We start from the raw sequence: 21754 nt of genomic DNA, 5'->3' as shown, positions 1-21754 counted from the left end.
ATGTTACAATTGGCTGTATTCTGAATCTAAATGGGGTTGTTCCATCTGCTCAAATTAAATAAAACAGCTGCATGTCAAAGTGGTTATGCTGTTCCCTTGAAACAATACAGACTTCAGTTGCAGTGTCTGCTTACGTAGTATTTTGGAATACGTGGCAATAGCTTAGTACAGCTGCAATCAGATTGAAAAGCAAGCTGGGAACCTCTCAGCTAGTAATCCCCTGTTCCTTCTTTATACCTCAACTGTATGTGCTTCCATCAGTGTTCATTCCCAAGACACTTCAGAAGTGAAGACACAGAATGAGACCTTGAAATTCTGACAGCCTGAAAGGCACGTGCAAGGCAGGAGCAGGGACACACCAGGTACAAGCAGGCTTGGGAGCTCTGAGCTCAGAGACATGTTTGGGAGAGCCCATAGAAGGCACACACAGCCAAAAGGTTCCCTCAACATGTCCAACTGGAAACAAATCATCATTCCTTCTTCACTACCAAAGCCTCAGCCACCATTATACACCCAAATCTCTGAAGTATTTTCTCTCTGATCTTTGTATGCCAAAGTAAACCAAAGCATACAGTTTTTAGATTCCGATTAGCATTTCCAGGACATACTATGTTTTCTTCAGGATATGGCGTAGCAGAATAGGGTTCCCAGCTAGCAACTGAAGGTTATGTTTGCCTGTTCCCTATTTTTGAGGCGGCTAATTGCACTGCATTGATTGTATAAATGGAACCTCAAATCTTGTGACAGTGAGGACTTTACACTCATAATACTAAAATATTCAGGGAAATACAAAGCCAGTTGAATCATCTCTGTGAGACTTAGCAATATATTTCAACAACCACAATAATAACTATTACTGCTGTGGCAGTGCAAGTCTCTGGGCAGATTTACAGCTAATCCATTCGTAAATTTAAGTCAAGAAAAAAAAAGAATTTTGAACTCATGTGGTTCCCCAGTCCCTCAGTGAGACTGTGATGATAGGCTAAGACCTTCTTTAACATCAGCATTTGTTCCTTCAGAGGACAAGGAAGGTGTCTCAAGTTTCTTTCTTTCCAACATTCCTGACAAGCAAAGCAATGTGTCAGGGGAGACATTTGGCACAGTCATGTCAGGAAGAGAGTCCTTGACACTGTGCAGCAAGTTAGCAGCGACCCATCTGACGTGGTACAGCACAGTGGAGGAGAGATGCCGCAGCTTGCACAGCTGATGTGCCTGGGATCCAGGAGAAGGTGAGGGTCAATTGCAAAAGCCTAAATCTGCTATGTGAGATCCAGCTGGGGTAGCTAAGACTCCTGAAAAAGGCTCAGAAAGGACTGTTGTTTCTGCAACTATAAATGCTGTTTACTCTGGAGAGCAGCTTTCCCCCCACTCTTCAGAGCTGGAAGTGAATCCCAGTTCTCATGACTAACTGTTACAACTCCTTTGTGGGAACACAATATACTATTTAAGCAAGCAACAGAAGAATTGAATCATCTCATATCAAAGCTTATCTTTAATGTGCTGTATCCAAGTGAATGAATGGAGTTCATTCTGTTCCATTTCTTTCCAGCAAGCACCAACTGATATAATGAAATATGTGGCATCCACCAGATACCATTTCAAGTCTGCTGGAGCTAAAAGCAGCTCTTGATTACTATCTGGGGAACAAATATTCCTTTCAGCAGCACATATCTGGAGCTGATAAACTCCTATATATATGTAAGCATAAACATGTTTCTACTGATCTTTGCCTGTACCCTTATCTTTCATTACTGTCTTTTACAGCCACCTTCTTCCACAGCCAAGAAAGTATTTAATCTTTCTGCTGGGCTTGGATGAAGTGTGTTCTCATGCAAAAAGTCAACTGAAGGCAACGTACCAGTGAAATTCCAGAGCACCTTTCAGACTACAACCAGAATGGACTTTCAATGGCAAAGAATTGTTATACCTAATTTTCACACAGAGAAATGCTCTAACCCCAGTCCACAAGCTCCCACTGCTCCATGACTGACTTCATACCTGTCCACTAAAACATCGTTCTAGCATATGGAAAGAGGAAAAATTAATCTCGATATTCACTCAGCATTCACTTCTTTAAGATGCTGATCACTCTGGCAGTAATCAAATATTTGTGGACCTATAAAAGCCTACTGACTTCAACTAGAAGTCTTTTGGAATGCGTGACATCTGGTCTCATAGTAGTCTCATGGTCAAAAATCACAGAGACAGTGCTCAGGAGTCCACCTGGAAAGCTGAAACAAGAAGTCTTTAGAGCAGACAGATACTGCTAAAAAGACCCTTCCTTTCTTCTTAAAGGGATAGAAGACCCACTTACGAGAGCAGAAGGTATTCTGTTGTCAGAAAACCTCTATGAATCCAGACTAATGTTCAGAGGTTGCTGGTGTTTTTTTCTGGGATGGTAGTAAGCCAATGATATACTGGGCATCCACAGCTGGCAAGGCCACATCCTGTCTCTCAGGCAAACTTAATCCACATATGGAAATAGACAGACACATGCTAATGATAAAGGTAAGAAAGGGTCCTGCTTGCCTGCAGGAATTCTTGCCATGGCAGTATTTGCGTCTCCATGTTCTTGAAGCCCAGCTCCAAACACACAGATATTTTATTTTTAGATAAATCCAACTCTGCAACAAGAGTTTGTGTTAGGCCTGCCATTTCTTCCTCATTTCACAAGGAGGGCTTAAGAGGTACCATAAGCACTGAGCCCCCCTGCCCTGAGGCAAATATAATCTTTAAACCTTTTTAATATATAATCTCTTTCCTGTCATAGTAATGCACCAGGCTCCTCTTCCTCTGATACAGTCTGCTCCCAGGATGGATTCGGGTTGCAGCAGCAGTCCAAATGGCCAGTGGAGTCACAAAGTCCACACCAGTGTTAACTGAAGAATGTTGTAGTTAAAGAACCTGCCTACAGGACTAAAGCCTGAGACCTGATAATACCTTTCCTTTCAACCTACTTCATTACAACAACCTGATCATTTGTATTATAACAAGATATATGGAACTCATTTTTGAACTTTGTCAACCAGAGCTCAAAATAAAGCTGGCATTCTTCTTATGAGAGACATGAAAGAAAGGGAAAGGGAATCAGAATTCATAAAACTGATTGAAACAGGCTAAAATAGGAGAAGAACAAAACAAAAGGCCAAGGACAAATGAGGGATGATCAGCAGAAGCTCAGGCCTCTAGCTGCCCTGAGGACAACAGCAGAAGAGCAGGGTGGTTTGGTCTGGGGCTCTTCCCTGGAAGTGGAGGTTGGTCCGTGCTGTGCCCACTGTGTCTGCTGCGCCTGTAGGGAGTCAGAGCTGAGGGTGGAATTGCCAGCCAAGCAAACAATGCCATCTAAGCTCATTTAAACACCTCTTGTTTCAGTGAAATGTTTTTTAGACGATAAATGGCTTTTGAGAAACCAGAGTTTTTCTTTTTTTTTTTCTCTTTTTCTGCTGAAAGGTCTGTTTAGAGGCACATGACCTGGTACTATCATTCTCAGAGGCATGAAAAGATTCAAATCATGCTTAACCATGCTTTCAGTTTTTACACTTCTTTAATGAAAACCTAAAGCACATGAACAAAAATCTTATGGAGATAAGAGCATTCCTGATTGTGTTCACATGGAACCTTGCACTGGAGAACTGGGGACCACAGCAAGGAGGAAACATCCTTACAGGCCACAGACACTCATCTGCTCCCAGAAGCACCACATTTCTTATACTAAGTCACCTTCCAGCTAGTATCTCCTTAACTCTGTAATCTGTCCATGCAGTGACCCACAGAAAAATCACTCCCTATTTTTTATGTGTAGCAGTAGGCTCCAGGAACACTAACTACCTCATAAGGAGTATTTTGCACCATTGTACAGACAGACAGGAAAGCAGCTGAGACACACACAGGCATTCTTCAAGTCACAACTGTATGTACAACAATTTAGCCTGAACAGTTGGCTAGGAGGTCATAAAAGAAATGTGTTTTACTACGTGAGTGCTAGATGAAATGACCCTGTTGCCAAACTTGGCTAAGAGCTGGAACAGCCACAGTGCATACATAGGATTTATGAGATTAACCTCTGGATTCCTCCCTGAGCCCAGGAAATCGCATTCCTTTGAGGTCTGGACTGATGTTCATTGATAATGCAGAATTATGCTTTTCTGCAGGGAGAAGAAAAGCAAAGCAGAAGTACTTGAAAGCCAAATAGCCTTATGTGGAGGACTGAAAGGAATGAAGAAGGATAATCTATTACTGTCTTAAAAATTCTACTCTCCTCTCAACATAGAGGGCAAACTTGTGCATGTAAAGGACCAAACGATTTGTCCATGTTTTTAAAAGTTTTCCTAAATTTGTGAATTGAAACGTGGAGTGGTGTTACCTGCCTCAGCCTGTTACAATCCCATGTGTGGTGTCTGTTATATGGCTAATCAGGCAGACACAAATGATGAAAATACCCAGAAAGTAAATATCACAAGCTGAAAATGAAGAGAAAAGACAGCTCTGGCCTGACTATGACTGAATTCACTCTGCTGATGAGAACACTAGTCTGGGAAGTGGGAGAACCTAACCAAGCACAGCCGAGGCAGGAGAACTCAGCCTCCTAATCCCCACAGAGAGCCCCAACATTTAGTTTAACACCTATTTCAAGGAGACTTTTACCACCTTTATTTAAGAGAATAAAACAGAGTTATGCAACTAAATGCTAATCTTTTCCCTAACGGGAGAAAAATTTATTTTTTTAAAATACCCTTTTTATCTCGGGACTCTCTAGCAGTTAGAGAACAAAGGACCGTGATATTTTCATGTCTGATTAATGACTGAAAAATCTGAGTGGAATCAACAAAAAGTGAAGTAAGCGAAATTTTTTCCTTCATGTCTACATCAACCTCAAAGTGAGAGATCTTGAGAAAATTTCTATAACCTGTCACTAGAGCTTCAGTGATGGAAAGCAGTTATCCCCTCTCCATGAAAGCGTTAGTTGTCAGCGTCCCAAGACAATAACTGTACTAATAATAGCTGATTGCAAAACCACTTAGTTATGAAAGTACACAAAATACAGATTTCAGTGACTTGTTCCTAAGTAGCTATTAGTGGCAACCAGTGATACTGTCATTCATTGTCTTACAGAGAAAAATGGATTCACCTTGTGGCTGAGCAATTGGCATCTTGCGACTGGGCTATCCTGCTCATCCCGGAGCAGGCAGTGGTTACTGCACACTCGTCCCGGACACTGCACAGGGAAACCCACCATCTGGTCAGGACCTGAGCCATCTTCCTCTCACTTGCATATCTACCTCTTCTGGCAGAGTGAGAGCCTACATTCTACAAAAAGAAACCCCCAAGTAATTACAAAACAGATTTTTTTAATCTTCTGTTCTTCCTTTTCTTTCCACTCTCCATTCCTCCCTTTCTTTCCAACACACATTTACACACACCCACATCCAGCCCCCCCGCCACTCCTTCAATATACTCTCTTTTTATGAAGAGAAGAATTCAAGAATTGATACTCCTTGAATGCATTTCTTTCTTTATTTTCTTTAGAAATTCGCAATTTATACCTCTATTTTAGTTGATTTTTAATTTTTCATCACTGGGTTATGATTCTGATTTTGGGCATTGTACATACTGAAATGCCACTGCATGTACTGGACTGGAGTGAAATATTTCTACATATTTTCCCATCATAAAATAGAAACCAGTAGAAAAACATACTTGTAAGACAGTGGCTTGTAATGGATCACTTCTAAAAAGCCACCATCTCTGAGCTGCACAATATTTTCTTCCACAGAGGAGAAGATGATGATAAAATATTGATGATAAGTATTGGAAATCACTTGCAAGAGTGTAAGGCACAAAAAATCGGCGACTCTAGGCTGAAGGCAGTGACCTTTCACTGACCACAAGAACTATGAACAAAGCTCTGAAGTAACTGGGATTGAGAAGGATAAGATGTCTTACAGGAGCTGTGACAGGAATATTACCAAGGCAATCATAATCCAACTTTCTATGGTCACATTTTAACAAAATTACTTCAGTGGTGAGCTTTTTATTTAAATGGCAAAACCCCTGTCCCTGATAAAATCTAGGCATGTTTGAAATAACTACCTTCCCTTCTCTATGGGGATGCTCTCAACATGCTCCTGACAAATCAAATGCACAGATTTTTCTGCAGGATGTTCTTTTGCCCTTTCCTTTTCCATTTTTTCGTAAGGCAATGTGAGTCATTTATAGGGACACTTGGACTGCAATATCTAGTCTGATGAAAAGGGCAGAAATAAACCGATACACAAAATGAAGCCTCAGTCAGAAGTCAGCCTCACATCCAGTTTTCTCCAGCATCATTTTTTGCACTGTTCCAGTTCAGTACGAGACAACTACAACTGCATAATGACAGGGCTCCATGCAGCTGTTAGAAACCTGCCATCTCTTCAAAGAAAGGGTTGAAGTTTGCTCTGCTGCAATATGCATATACCACCACCAACAGCTTTGGATGTGTTGTAGGCGGCATATACGGGTTCACTCAACTGCCACTTTCCAACTGCTTCTCCTGGGTTTGTAAATCTTCAGTGGGGAACAACAAACAGAACAACACGAAAATAAGAACTGCTATCTCCACAGGAGCTACAGTTCTTTTCACTAATCAACAACCCCCTTCCACCATTTAGCTGTACTTCAACTTGTACCTACAGTACTCACACTATTCACTCATTAAAACCATCCTAAAGATATCTTCAAGATCCCCATGTGCTCTATGGAATTATTTGTCTGCTAGGTCCAACACTCTACTAGTTTCTCTCAGACTGGAATCTGTTTCTCCCCCCAGAAAACATTTCAGTTCCAGTATGTACCTTCTTCTTCTAGGAGAGGAATCTTTCCTGAATGCCTGTCTCAACAGGACTGACAGAATCTGTGTCATTTGCTGCCTGGTTTAATTTATCCCTCAGTTTCCACGAATGATGCCCATGGCATGTACACATTCCAGGAGACAGGAGGAGATACCACATCCCCTCCTGAGGTATTAATACATTTGCTAAAGGAAGTCATAGGTTCCTATAGCTGGTCTTCTGACTGTGGATATAATGCCATTTAAAAGCATAAAGAAATGTGGTTAACAACTCTTGAACCAGACTTTCTGTTTCAGGCAAATGCACTTCATGCTGGGGAAAGAGAACATGAATATGTAATTTCTTAGTATCTCAAAAAATTGGAAAGGGCCCCCCAAGGTCATTCCACCAAAACATCTAGTCAAAGCAGGAGTAACTTCCAAAGTTAGATGTCCTGGTTTCAGCTAGGATAGACTTAATTTTCTTTCTAGTAGCTGGTACAGTGCTGTGTTTTGGATTAGGTATGAGATGAATGCTGACAATACACTGACATTTTGGTTCCCATACTCCCATACTCCACCAGGTGTACAAGAAGCTGGGAGGGAGCAAAGCCAGGACAGTTGACTCAAGCTGCCCAAAGGGGTGTTCCTTACCATGTGATGTCATGTTCGGTATAGAAACTGGAGTTGGCCGGGGGCAAATACCACTGCTCGGGAATGAATGGGTACTTGGTGTTGTGGGCACTGAGCAATTGCACTGTGCATTACTTGTATATTTTTATTATTATTATTATCATTATCATTATTTCCTCTTCCTTTGTTGTCCTATTAAATTGTTCTTATCTCAACCCATAAGGTTTTTCCTTTCCTCCCTTTCAATTCTCTTCCCCATCCCACTTAGGGGGAGTGTGAGCAAGTGGCTGTGTGGTTCTAGATGCTGGCTGGGGTTAAACCATGACATTAGATCATGACACTTTTTTTTTTCCCAGTAAAAAATGTTCACAGATGGGGATTCCACAGCCTCTTTGGAGAACCTCTTCTAGTGTTCAACCACTCTCACTGTTAAGAATATCCTTCTCTGTTGTTTCCAAGTTTTCCCAGGTTGCAAACTGTGACCACTATGCATTGTCCTTGCACTGCACGTTTCCTGCTAGTAGAATAGAGCACATTCTGTATCACTTTTTTAGTTTGAATTTTTTTTTTTCTTCAATAATGTCTCAGGTGGTGTCAGCGGTTTGATTAGTTGCACTGTCTCAAGGTCTGACTGTTTTGCGTACCTGGAGCTGCAAGATAATCCACCTCACCAGAACGGCTGTGTTTAGCAGCCACCATGTCTCTAGTATGCAAATTATGGTATAAAAGGTGATGAGGTACTCAGCAGGAATCTCTAGTGTACCTGACCTTTCTTATTGAAACCCTTGAGCACTGTCACAATAATCAACCACCAATAAACATTCCAGCACAGCCTGTTTCATATGTCTGTTTGTAAGCATGGATCCATAAGCGGGGTTCCCTTCCTGAACTTACAGGGAAGGGTAGCATGTGATTGTGTTCCTGAATTATAATCTGTCCTATCTAAAATAGTCAGGAATGTTACAAAGGCTATCAGAATTATGAAAGGCTTCAGATGGCTTTACAGTGTCAACATTTACTACCTCATACTACAAACTGGAATATGAATATTCACTGTACAGCTGTAGCTAGATAAAGTTTGATAGATACACCACAAAGATTTTTTTTAATTGCATCTGCGTATATTGTAAGAAAGGAGAGCATGGAGTTATTCAGACCAACAGTCCCATTGAGAGAAGGATCCTCCCATATGAATTGCCACTTACAAACTTTTTTTGCAAGATGAAAAAAAGCCCTTATCAGCAAATAAGGGTCTTCCAAACATACCTTTCTCTGGAAAATAACTTCGTCATGCTTCACTTTCCAACAGACAGTGCACGCTCCACTGGAACATCCCCAAAGCTGAAGCAGTGTTCTCTCTCGCCAGTCCATTGGCAGCAGCCCAGAGCTGCATGCCAGGGATTTAAGGGAGGGTTTACTGAGAGCTGGTGCCCAGTTCTAACAATCAGGTCTCTGTCAAGGGAGAAAGATAGGAAAAATAATTAATTTTTTCTCCTTTATGCATTGCTGCTTCTATTACTAGTAAGGGGAATGCCCGAAGTGCTGCAGGGCTATAGTGCTGCATGGAAAGATCCATGGCTCACTCCTGACTTTTAAATGCTACATGATCTCTGTATAGTTAGGGAGCTCCTAACCCATTTTGATACCTGAAACTGAAAAAGATAACTCCTCTTGTGCACACCTTATCTAGAATTTCCTGCCAAGAGTATCAGCATCAAGGATGTCACCCTGCAAATAAGAAAGGCACATAGATTAAATCCCTGGTGTAATTGATGGGCAATATGTGGCTGTTTCTGTATTAGAAACAGATAAGAATTTCCCTATATAATCTCAGTCTGACGAGCTTTTTGAGGTTACGTTTAAAGAGATGTTAACATTCACTCATGGTGTGTTATGTTGAGGTAAGGAAAAACTCCTAACTCATACAAGAAGCAAATAATTGTGTCTCTTAAGGAAAATCTCTTCTGCTGCTTTGCTCATGTTTGCTTTCTTTACTAATGACTGCAGGATTACTGCATTTTCTAACCACTCATGATCACGGCATGTGAGTAAGCTTTGAAGAACAATGGGAAACATGGCTGACATGGTTGAAGCAAATGACAAACATATTTTATCTATTTGCAGATTTAAATCTAGTATTAGCAGTATTTGGTCAGTAGTACAAAGGATCAGCATGGCAGATCAGTATTCACATGGTACTCACTGCCTGGCAGGAATTGCTGACTGGTCAGGAGGCCAAATGCACTGTGTCCAGCTCCTACAGTCTTTCTCAAATTCTGCACAGTGTCAAGGTGTGACTTCTAAACCACTGCTTAATGTTTGATTTCTTAGACTCAGCTTAATCAGTGTATGTATTTATCAATGTAACATCAACCTAATCTGTGTAGGAGAACCTCACAAAGAATCGGACCAGATTGAAAGATCTGGCCATTCATCTCACTCCGAGCCAAGTTGCATCACTTACATATATCACTATGAACAAATTGTACTGTCACCTGTGTACTTCTCTCATATCACACAGGGAGGTAACCTGGAAACCATAGTTATCTCACGTTTTGCAAGTTCTACCACCAGAAACTGAAAGTTGAGCATGCTGCATTTGAACAAGAACGTTCTAGAGATACTTGTGTTCTGCCAGTGTGATGCTAATGGCTACTATCCAGTTGTAACAGTCAGTCTGTGTAGCCAACACTTGGCTCTGTACCCAGTTTTGGCTGTTCTGTGACCTGCCAGCTCCCTTACACACAAATACAGTCAAATTAGCTGACTGTTGCAGACGTTACTTTTCACCAAGCACAACCAAAGCAGTGTCAGGTGCATTCCTTTTGGTAACAGCAAACTCAACTCAAAATCACAATAACAACATGGAAACAAGAGTCACCTTCAGGATCCCTTGGTAAAGCTCTAAAAAACTAAACTAGACCAAAACTAACAAAAAATACTTCAAGAAAACAATTAGCCCAGTCTGGATGACCCATCTGAATGGCCTATCACTCTCCTAATCTCACTTTTTGCTACTGAGGTGCCACACATGGTGCACCTTTACAGTTCTCTTCATCACATGCAAAACACGCTGAATATAATCATTAGCTACTGTAAATATACTGCAGCATGTGTCATTCTCAGTGCTAGCAGCAGAGCATCCCCTGTAGTTTTACAGCTCTTAGACTAGCAGACGTGTTTCATCCTACCAAATCTATCACTGCAAAGTTCTCCTTCTGACCAGCCTAAAGGTAGCTTGCCAGAATCAAGATCAGTTTGAGGTCATTTATCACCAACACAACATGATATCATCTGGTCTTCACCAGTCAAATCATCACAATTTCACAGTTCCTCATTTCCAGTGCTATCATGTGGTCTTCTGGCTTTGGCTTTACATATGTCTTAAAGTGCTCCCCTTCACTAGCAGATCACGCAAAGTGTTGGGGTGACCTGGAACTGGAATGGACTGGGTCATGGTCAATGGGACAGGTGTAAGGCTGTGCAAAAGGTAAAGAAAAAAGAGAAACCAGACATTATGCCCTCAGGTGAATGTACAGATGGCCATAGAAAGAACAAGGTTCCTAGGAGGCATGAAAAGTACAGAGCTGCCCATGCACATTTCTGATCTAAATGGAGCCTAGAAGGTCTCAGCTTTACAGGGAGTGCTATGGAGACTGCCAGGGAAGTAGTAAGTGCTTGGCTGTTCCTGCAACTGCATGTGATATTTCTGCTGAAAAGTACAGAGCACTGACCTCTTGCCCTTCCACTGTGACAGCAGCGGTGTTGTCAGGTATCATAGTAGTCTCGCTGCAGCAAAAAAGACAAGTATCTCTGATATGAAAAGATTGAAAGCTGGGAGGATAGCTGAAGCCAAAGCACTGTTCAGCCAACCCCTAGGGTAGAAAAATTTATCCATTCCAAGTTAGCGCTTGATGTTTGAGAACATCAGACTGACACTACCCAGGGATGGACTCCTGCAGACAGCTCAGGCTCATTGATTCAAAACTGTCTTGCTCCGTTCATTGCATATTAAAATGATGGCAGTGCATTTGAACTTCCTCTTCTAAGTGAAGGTAGAGATATGCACATGCTCTGTTCTATGCAGGACACCTCCCTTGAACCGTCTACTCAGCTCCTCTCTGATACCCATATTTCACTATTTTCTCTCTGCTATCAAATACCTTAGTCTTTCAGGACCAGATCCATTGTAAACAGGGGCAGCAAACAATGAGCCACCAAGCATTTGCTTCACTGTGTACAGAAACAGATCGTAGTTTAGATCAGCTGGATTAGTTATTACAAATTTAACTAAAACTCTGCTAGTTACTCAATTGTCTTTGTTAGAGAAGTGGTTAAGGGCCACACTGACCCTGAAAGACACAGTATTGCTCACCCCAGCTTCTCTTGATAACCCCAGGCACGTTTCTGCTGCTTACTTCTCTGATCCAGATGACCATCTTTATCTTCTTTTGCGTTTTTGTTTCTCCACAGGATTACCCCTCGGTTAGACCAACAGTCAGGAAAAAGGCTTGACTGTTACTTTGGGCAGCAAGGTATTCTCAGAATAGTTGAACTGGAGCATAAAACCACATCTTTCACCAAAGTGACCTCAATGTAGACATAAATTTACAGTCTAAACACAAGATGTTAAGTGTTCGTTGGCTTGGGTCACTGTAAAGGTACAAGCCTAAATTAATAAAATGTAATTCATTTCCATATTTTTCTCTAAATGCAACCTAAAGTCAAGGCCCAGGTATTTTTAGGTTCCATGTAAATTTTGCACGGAACATTTTTTAAGACTCTGAAAAACAGTGAGTTTTAGCATTTCTATTTTTTTTCCTGGACAATGACGAGTGGCAGTGATATTTTGCAGTAAATGCAGCAAGGAGCATAAGTTCATCAGAAACATTAATTTCCCTTCTAGCCAAACTTCAAACAAAGTATCACTTTCTCTGCACTTAATACTACATCTGGTTCAGATTCCATTTCTGAATGACATGTATGGAGCACTAAAGAGTGCAGAATAGTGATTTTTTTTCTGGAATGGTAGAATTATACATTTCTTAGCAAAATACTAATATAGCAAAAATTTTTACATTTTTTATTTTGTCATTAAATGTTGGTCTTATCCCACAGCTTGATAACAAATAGTCTGGTAATGTATTAGAGAACTGCATAATTTTTGAATAAAAAAAAAAAATCCCTAATCATCTTTGGACTTCTAAATACACACAGGAAACAGAAACAGGGAATGTAGAAAGGTCATTTCTAAATTATACCACACAATGCATATTCTCATCTTCCACTTCATTCCTTTATTCCTACAGCCGTGAAACAACCTTGCCTGCAGAAGCCATCCTGAGACACTGCTTCTCCTGGGTAAGAAGGTACTAGTGCTACAGGAGGACATTTGCACTGAAATTTCCTTGCAGTCCCTAGGAAAATTCCATGTACTCACTACTTCTGCAGAGGCATGATGCTCGATCTATAGCTACTTTCTCAAAGATGTTTCACCTCTTCTGTACCTGTGGTTCACTTTTCACCAATAAAGGCATTTTGACTACTTTTATTCTGCATATTCCTCCAAGTTATACTGTACGTGTATCAAAATGTTTTAGGATCAGCTTTAGCTTATGTTCAATTAAATACCTGATGGGACCTGGTACTTTTAGATGTTCTGTAAAGAACATCAAGAACTTCTTTCTTCCTCAGCTCTATACAGCCTAATAACACATATGGCAAAATTTGGGGAAATAACCCCATAAGCTTTTTCAAAAAGCCTTGAGAAGTGCAGAGGACATTGCTCCCTGCAGTGTCCCAATGTTTCCAAACTGTTTGGAGTCCCTGGAGCTTTTCATGTAGGGTTACTGAGTAGACAGGATGGAGCTATGTAAAGAAAATCATCATCTGCATTGTGATACAGAAGTCCCACAATGAAAAGGATAAGCTATGTCCAAAGGCCACAGTGTGCCTGCTTAAGGGACATCTAATTTAAAATAAAAAACTAATATGCTTCATAGAACTTGGATCATATTCACCAGATTATCTTAGATGCATGGGGTCTCGGCAGTCAAGCTAACATGGAGTTTAGCAATGCTGCACTCAAGGACATGTTTTTTCACCCATTTTCTTTTTGGGGTAATCTCCTTTCTATGTAGAGGGACCACAAGTTGAACCACAGCAAAGAAGGAAAATTTTAAGAATGCACTGGCAAATCAGCAATCTCGATTGCTGCCTGATTCCAAATGAGCAAGGGAAACCATTCTGCCCCAAAAGAGCACTGCAAGACATACTGTTCCCTTATAATAAATTGTTCATAGCAGCTTACGTGTGGGGACATTGCTTCTCAGTTTCCCAAGACTTGCCACAAGCTTTTCGCATTCTCATAATAGAGACGTAGTGCAAAGTGCTAAACAAAGAGATGAGCGATGTAAGCATCAAACAGATTTTTCAGTTCAAGCTAGTCCTTTGATGCTCTATTTTATCTGAAGCACTTTTCAATTACAAGCAGATTACAAGAACAGCTTTCTCCATTCAACTTTTATTAGTTTTATCAGTTGTGCTTGGCATAGGCTCTTTTGCAGCTAAAGATCAATTATCTTTAATTAAATAATAACCCTCACATTGTTCTTGAATAATGTTGTCTGTAAGCCTGGAGAAATTATATAAAACACCTTCACTCTACAGTCTGCAATTAGTAGAATTTCAGTCACTAACGTGGAAAGAAAAAGTGATCTTAGCCCCATTTGTCTAAATCGCCTCTTCAACAGAAGAAACACGAAGTAGTGAAAGTCTTCAGCAAAACACTGAAGAACATGCTCAAGAACAGGCATATGCATTTGATTGAAGTTAGGCCACTTGCAATTATTTCATATTAGTCTTCCTTCAGTTTCCAGTTTCTATTTCCTGAAGACATGTTTCAAACTTGAGTTTAATTTTAAAAGGCCAGATGATTTACGAAGAATTCCCAGTGCAACTGGGTTGGCTGGCATATTTTCCTGTTTGTATGTGGCACAGAGCCGTCCAGCTAAATCAGCTTTTTCAGTCTTTCTTGCCTGCTGCCATCCAAGTGAGAAACAGAAGGCTTTTAACTTGGTGGCAAAGCTTTCATTCCAGAGCTACAAAACAAAGAGGTCCTATGTGCTATGCAGTCACCCATCAGCTCCCTTCATCCTTTAGTTTCAGCACTGTTTTCCTTGAACCCAACTACTGAATGTGACAACGTAACAGACTGTATGAAAGCATCACTGACCACATTGAAGTATTTTTCCTTTTAATGGTAGTTTGCTAAAAAAAATTATTTTCTCAGAAACTCACAATTTTGTAATTCAAAGCATAGATCTGTAAACTGCCCATTGAAGGCTGAGAAAGCTTTTCTTCCCCTCAGAAAGGATTAAAATAGACGTGAGTTAGTGCACAGGCTGGAGACCACCACAGTGTTCAGCCTCACTGTTTTCAGTAAAAACAGAAAAACAAAATCACTTGTATCATAGCCTTGTGCCCTGAGTCTGAGGCAAACGTGGAAGGACAACCCAGGGTTTTTTTGACTGCTCCAATAAAATGGAAAAATGAGGGAAAAGAAAATGTCCCTTATTCAGACTGAACTGCTTAAATATGTTTGACTTGCCTTGTTGCTACGTGTTGCTCTTTTGCCGGGTCCTATTCACTCACTAAGCGTCTGGAAGAACCACAGTCCATGCAGGACATAGACACTCAGGGGAAAAACAAAAATGAAGAAGAGGTAATAGCAGAAAACTTGATTGATGATGAGTACAGGTAGGAAGGAGCAAGACCTCCCCACTCTAATTGCCCACACCTTGAGCTAAGTGGTACCCATCGACCATTCTGAGGAAGGCTGGGGTGGGAAAATCAGAAGTAACTGAAGGGGCACACTCTGCATTGGACGTATTGCGTGAGAATCTGCAGCCTTTGGAGGCCAAACATGCTCATTTTGCATAGCCATTGCTCCCTGAAGCAAGAAAACTGAAGGCACAGTTGTGCCCTCAGCAGGATCCAGGCTCTTGCAGGGCTTATGTCTCAGCAGGAACTGGAAACCAGGGACTACTGCTCTCCCAAAAGCAAGGGTTTGCTGCCTCAGCAAATACAGAGAACCCCAGCTCCTGCTGGCTTCCACGGTCAGAATGGGAGCCTTGACTGCTCCAGGAAGAATAAATTGCTCAGTTGATGCCATTTGATATCTAGAAAACGCCTGCAAGCGGCTGTATACCACTATCTCACTAACGCATGAAGTAAGTCACAGTCTCCTCAGAATTCAGCAGCAGCAGTGGCTTTATTCTTCCTCCTCGAAGGGAGGATAAACTGATTTTCAACATTCAAAAGCAAGTATGTAGCACATCTGTAGCACCCCCACCTTGAGCACTGCAAATTCCACCACCCCTCTAACCAGTAGGAGGTCAGGACTCCTGTATAGAAACTCTTCAGCCAGGATTGCTGCCTATGTATTAATAGGCATAAAGACAGTCGAAGGCTCCATTCAGATAATTTCAAGTAAACTGTGGATACACACATACACATTGTATTTATTGAGCAGTGCAGTGGAAACTTTACCATGATGTGGAACTTATCTGGAGTCCACAGGAGATACAACCAGTGTAACCTCGTAAGATTCATGTCTTCTGTTTTTTGAGGTACCAGGAAAAAAATGTTATCACTGCACTTCAGAGTAAGTCAGAAGAGTGCCTCTTTACTTAGTTGAGATCAGAACTGCCACAACCTTTTTACTAAGAAATGTGAAAAAATGAAATAGCAAGAGGAAAGGTAAGTGTACAGATGTGCTGTCCCAACAAGTGGCTGTTCACGTCTAGGTTAGTTAAAGGTGCAAGACTAAACAGTTCTATAGAAAATTCCTCCTGTGTGAGTATTCCCTGGTACCAAAGAAGACGGCTGGAGACTGAGGGCAAAGGTAGCTTAGTATAAATGCAACCTGCATGACAGGATGCTGAGTTTTTCTCAGATGACTACAACACACAGGCAGATCAGATGGTGCCAACCTACAACACAGCAGAGGCCACCACTCAACTAAAATCCAACTAAAAAATGGGAAATTATCTGAGAAATGAAAATAAACAACTATGCAACAATGACGTTCAGAGAAAGGCAGGCCAGGAAATTTTCCATGAGTTTCCAAGATTCAGTGAGAGCTGAAATACCAACCCTGGTCAGCATCTTTGACACCTCCCACTACAACTTGCTCTTAGGGATGTCTGAGTCCATCAAGTGTTGCCAGAAAAAGGCCTGTATCCTGTGCCATGCATCTTCTTGGGCTTTGGCATGCTCCCGCCATTGCCCTCCCCAACACACAAATATTCCAAGCACTTTGTGGATCGAAGCCTGGCACAGAGGCAAGTATGGTGGCTCCAAGAGGTGCCCTGCTCCAGAATAGGAGCAAAACTCCACTTCCAGTCCATGCTGCTGAAGGCGGTGAACGGCATCCCGGCAATAGAGGTCACTTTTCCAGTTCGTATCATCCTCTCCAGACAGGAAGAGGAACTTGGCCGTGGACCTCTCCATAGGAATGCGACAATCCCAAGTCGCTGGGTCCCTGTGATCATCTAGGACATCTGAAAAATCTACTAGGCCAGACTCATTGATCTTCATCCTCCCCAAATCACATGGGTGGGGAGGAATAGTGAAGCCATTCCCCTGCAAGGGAATGAAAGAATTAAAACCACTTCCAGATATGCTGACAGCTGCCTTGATGCCAGGTAGGAATGTAGCCATGGAAAGGGCTAGATCAGCTCCTTTAGACAAGCCCAAAACACCAATGCCAGTATCTTTCACCTGAAACACAATTATGAAACAACCATTATCAACTACACTTTTCCTGGGCTGAAAAAACATCTCCAGTTCTGCTTCCCCACTCCCAAGCCAACTAAGACAGCTCGTATTTTACCCCTTACCTCTCTCTCTTCAGGTTACATCACTCCCATATCTATGCCTCTGCTGAGCCTCCACATGAGTGACTATGAATTCCACAGCTCCTCAACATTTCTCCTCCTGTAACACTTTTTCCTCCTGGTGATCTCTACAGTCAAAGCCTCTTTGCTCCCTCCACATCCTGGCTAGACACTTGCTCTCAGTATTGTATCTTTTACTGCTCCTGCCTCCAAACCCCCCCAATCTTCTCTCCTCAGGTCCCCTTTGGAAAACTACTTTTTCATGGTTTTACTTGCATTCATTTTCTTTCATGCTATTTTTTTTTATACTCTCCTACAGCTGACCTGTTCTCTTCTGTTTTGTCTTGCAACGCATAAGGTTCATTACACCTGAGGTTGAGTAAGCCAAACAACTATTTAAATCAGCTTATTTATAGTGAAGTCTCTTCACACCAAATTCACTTTGTAATGTGTGTCCTGTAAGATACTCTGGAAGTTTCAGAGATCCATGAGGAACAAGATAAACAAACAAGGCTGAATTCTGCTCTCACACTGGCTACATTCCTGGTCTCCATGTGTTAGAAAGTAACTATGTGAAATGAATACCACATTAAGAAGCATTCCATTCAAAGGTTAAATGCTACTTAACTTCTCTCAGTCTCTTTTGGTTTAAGTATGATGATATATAGCTATAAAGCATCCTTCTCATCCCACATACTTGTCCAAATACAGCCCCAGCTTCTTAAGACATGGTACAGTCTCCAGTGATACAACTGTAAGGGATTCTGTTGTTAAATGTTTTATTACTGTCTTTTGAAACCTACTCAGAATCAAAAGCCTGTAACATTTCAGAAATAGTTGAAAAATTAAATGTATTTTTTGCCCTTCCAAAATCTTGAAAGATGCAAAAGTAGGGGAAAAAATTAAGGAAGTTTGTGCTTCTAGTCCAGGAACTGCTTTGATTTAATCTCACACAAACACTGGTTTGCACAACATTCTGTGGACTGTGATACGATGCTGTACAAAACCAGCTATCCAACTACTTGCAAAATTAGACTTGAGGCACATACTTTTACACCTCTCAGACCATGTCTTTCAGAGCAATGCCATCTTCTTCTAACATTTCAGAAACTTAGTTGCATTCAGTGACATAGTGCACTTCACATTAGAAAACTGGAAAATAGTTTCCAACATGATAAGCACCATAATTCATCTCTTACCTGTGGCTGCTTCTGCAAAAAGTTTACAGCTTCCTCAAAATAGGCCAGTTCAAGAATCTCTGGCATAGCAGGTAGATCTTCAAAGGCCATGTAAGCAAGAGCCAGAGTCACAAAGCCTCTGCTAGCCAGAAGACTTGCTCTGTATTCAACAAGACCTCCTCCAGATCCATACAAATCGATAAGTCCAGGAAATGGACCAGGTCCTGCAATGAAAAGTGTATATAATATATATATACACACACACATATATATATGTGGGTGTGTGTATATGTGGGTGCGTGTATACATACATACATATACATATATATATATATATATATTCGAAAAGTTTCTATCATTGTCCTTTCAGTAGTGCCCCCTCAGCACACATCAGCATAGTAGATATCAAAACTAAATTATCCTCTGAAACTTTCCATGGAGATTCTCAATTCTCAGGAACACATCCAACCACTGTAAGGACACTAATTCGGATATATGTCTCTCTTAGGAACTTACTATAGGAAGTTCCTATGCTGGGCATCCTTCTCCTACCGTAATTTTCAGCTGAAATTGGCCTAGATGTTATCAGGCCTTTGGCGACTGATGAACAAACAGTAGTGCCACATGAGCTGCGTTTCTTCATGAACTGTGCTAGCAGGTTTTTCAGGGAGGGAATACCTGAGTTATGAAATGCACCCACAAATAGCAGCACTGACCATTGCCAATTCAGGTTTCTAGGACCTTTCTTTCCTGCTGCTGATCTGCCCATTCTTACAGCCAGACTTCCCTTACATGATCCGGTGTCACAGCAGCTGCAGGACAGGTTTTTTTCATTACAGAGCAAGATATTCGTGTTTAAGTCCTCCTCAAGGAACATAAACAGTTCAGGGTTAAGAGCAGCTTTACACAGGATCCAATCTCAGCACTGTCTCTGTATGGAGCTGTGGAATATGACAACTGTTTAATTAAAGACTTTGTTTTCCCATTTGTCTTCATCTTCCTAGGTATCCCATGCAGTCAGGCTGCTCAACCAGGCACAGACTTCTTTCTTTGGCTTTTACTTAGCCAAAGAGAGAGACAGGAAAACAAGTCCAGAGCCTGCAGGAAGATCCATGGCAGCTGCTGCAGCAGCCTGGGCTGGCTGCAGCCTGAGCCCAGTGGCCCCACCACATCTTGTCATTCCTTGCTCCACAGCCCGAGCTGTCATGCCTCACAGCTCTGCCAAAGCCCGGGGGCCTCTTTGTCCTGTCAGCTCAATTAAAGACTTAAGAAATATGTACACTTTTGCCCAGAGTTCTCACTGCAGGGTAGGTCCTGATGCCCCTCGGCTAGAGCAAACAGGACAGACGTTGTGTTACCCCTGCGGCCCTCCCAGCACACCCCACCTCAGCACTCCACCAGCCAGGGCAGTGCCAGCTGCTCCCTGCTCTGCTGTGAGGATCCAAGCAACCAGACCAAGCACAGGCTGAGGGAATCATTAGCTGAGGTTTTGCTCGGTTCCCAAGCACATCCAATGGCCACAGGGCACAATACATGGTGTAAGCCACATCCAGAAAACCAGAATGGAATTGAAACTCACCAGGAGGGAGGAAGAGGGTTGCTTTCAGACGACCTTCTCTGATCAAAATCCTCTTCACCCCCTCTCCTAAAAACCATCGCTCATTGGTACATTTTCCCAGCAACTGGCTCATGTCCCCGTGGCCCTCATACACTTCCAAGTCCACACAGAAAGGGGTCAGGACATTCCTCTTTGCCAGTCGCTTGTAGGGCGCTTTAGACTGCAGAGACCACAGCAGCCCCATGGGCTCCACTCCTGAATAGCTGCCCCCCAGCGCAGGGGAGAGGCTGAGGTCCAGCTCTCCGCTGCTCCCAGCTCGGTAGCGAGCGTGGGCTTGGAAGAGCTCGCCGCTCTCATCCAGGAGGGTGGCTTGGAGGGTGACTGCCTGCTGTGGCTGGAGTCCCGCCACGCATATCTGCACGGGCTCGTCGAACAGGCAGCGGGAGAAAGGCAGTACCGACACCTGCACCGCCATCCCGGCTCTGCCGGCAGGAGAGGAGTCGCCCTTTCTTGTGGCGAGACGCAGGCTGCGTGACACAGGATCGTCAGGAAGCTGTCGCTTCTCAGGGTTCAAATCCCTGTCTGAAGTCCAGGGGGAACCACCGTGATTGCTTCCTCCAGCCGGCCAGTGCTGCTGGGAGATGTAGTTCCAAGCACAGCTCCCCCTGGGCAATCGGCTCGGGGCTGGTGCAGAACACCATCTGCTTGCACAGACACAAGCTGTCGTGTGTTCCTGGTGTGTCCATCTTACATTTGATTATAGAGACAGACTAAATTGAAAATCTCAAGATGACAAAAAGAGACAGTCATATTGCCCTTACCCCGACTGCGGGCAAGTCTGGATTCTACTGCAGAACCGGCTTGGTCGGCAAGGCTTGGCACAAGGAACACAAACTGGAAAGCCTGGAGTAACCCGACAACTTAATCTGGCCTTGAAACAAAGCCTGCCCTTAATCCCTCTCGAGTTTTCAGCAATTTTTGGTAAAGCACCACAAAGTAAAATTATGCTTTATGCTTTAACTGTGTTTTTTTAAAAACCAAAATAAACAGACAAAGTAAAAGAATGATTATTTTTTTTTCACAATAACCACACTCGTCTAAAGGGAGTCTGCATTTTCCTAATATATGGAAAATAAATTTCCCTTCAGTCCATCACACTGATGTTTCTAAGGAGCTGTCTGAAGATTTGACGATAAATACCAACTTTTGGTTTTCATAAACAACAATTCTACATTTTCACAATGTCTCTGTGTTTAATAGCCTTCTGGTCCTACACTGCAGGTCTAAGACATGTGAGTAGCCTCATTTTATTCTGTGGAAATGCAAACGGGAACTAAGGCTGCAGAAACTGGCTACAGTTTCACACAGATCATCTGATAGTACCTTAGGCAGCAAATAATGGCAAAGGAACGCAACAGCCAATGAGCCTACAAGCCGCATAATCACTTGTCATGCTACAAAACCACAGGTGATGTGCAGATTGACTCTACATCTGACAAAGCAACTCAAAAATCACCACTCAGGATGTAAGAGAATGCAGCTACATTTAAATACAATGGTGGAAAGAAATAGAAAACAGCAAGAAAAACATGTAGCTTAACAAGGAAAATAGTCAGCATTGACTTTTGCTTGTCTGCTTAATGTCCTTCACCCATCACATCATCTGGAAAAAAAAAAA

The 21754-nt window shown here is 42.2% G+C and overlaps 1 protein-coding gene across 10 annotated transcripts in view; it reads right to left on the bottom strand.

The window, feature by feature from the left end:
* Positions 1 to 20650, bottom strand: part of LOC136101770 (acyl-coenzyme A thioesterase 1-like) — a 68605-nt gene extending 47955 nt beyond the window's left edge. For 5 of the 10 annotated variants that reach the window (XR_011739336.1, XM_071809200.1, XM_071809204.1 and 2 more), the window contains exons 1-2: positions 8708 to 8798; positions 5129 to 5307 (exon numbers count right to left, since the gene is read on the bottom strand). Coding sequence is in view for 7 of the 10 variants with exons in the window: in XM_071809200.1 (XP_071665301.1) it covers positions 5129 to 5236 (108 nt within the window). In the remaining 3 variants the exon portion in view is untranslated. Of the gene's footprint in view, positions 1 to 5128; positions 5308 to 8707; positions 8894 to 15694; positions 17225 to 18539; positions 18743 to 20097 lie in introns of those variants that run through there. The other 5 variants (XR_011739337.1, XM_065838182.2, XM_065838183.2 and 2 more) reach the window with 5 other exon arrangements.
* Positions 20651 to 21754: the final 1104 nt, after the last annotated feature.

The sequence above is a fragment of the Patagioenas fasciata genome, chromosome 5 (assembly GCF_037038585.1).
Source record: "Patagioenas fasciata isolate bPatFas1 chromosome 5, bPatFas1.hap1, whole genome shotgun sequence".
Taxonomy (NCBI): domain Eukaryota; kingdom Metazoa; phylum Chordata; class Aves; order Columbiformes; family Columbidae; genus Patagioenas; species Patagioenas fasciata.
This window is presented reverse-complemented; position numbering and strand designations above follow the sequence as displayed.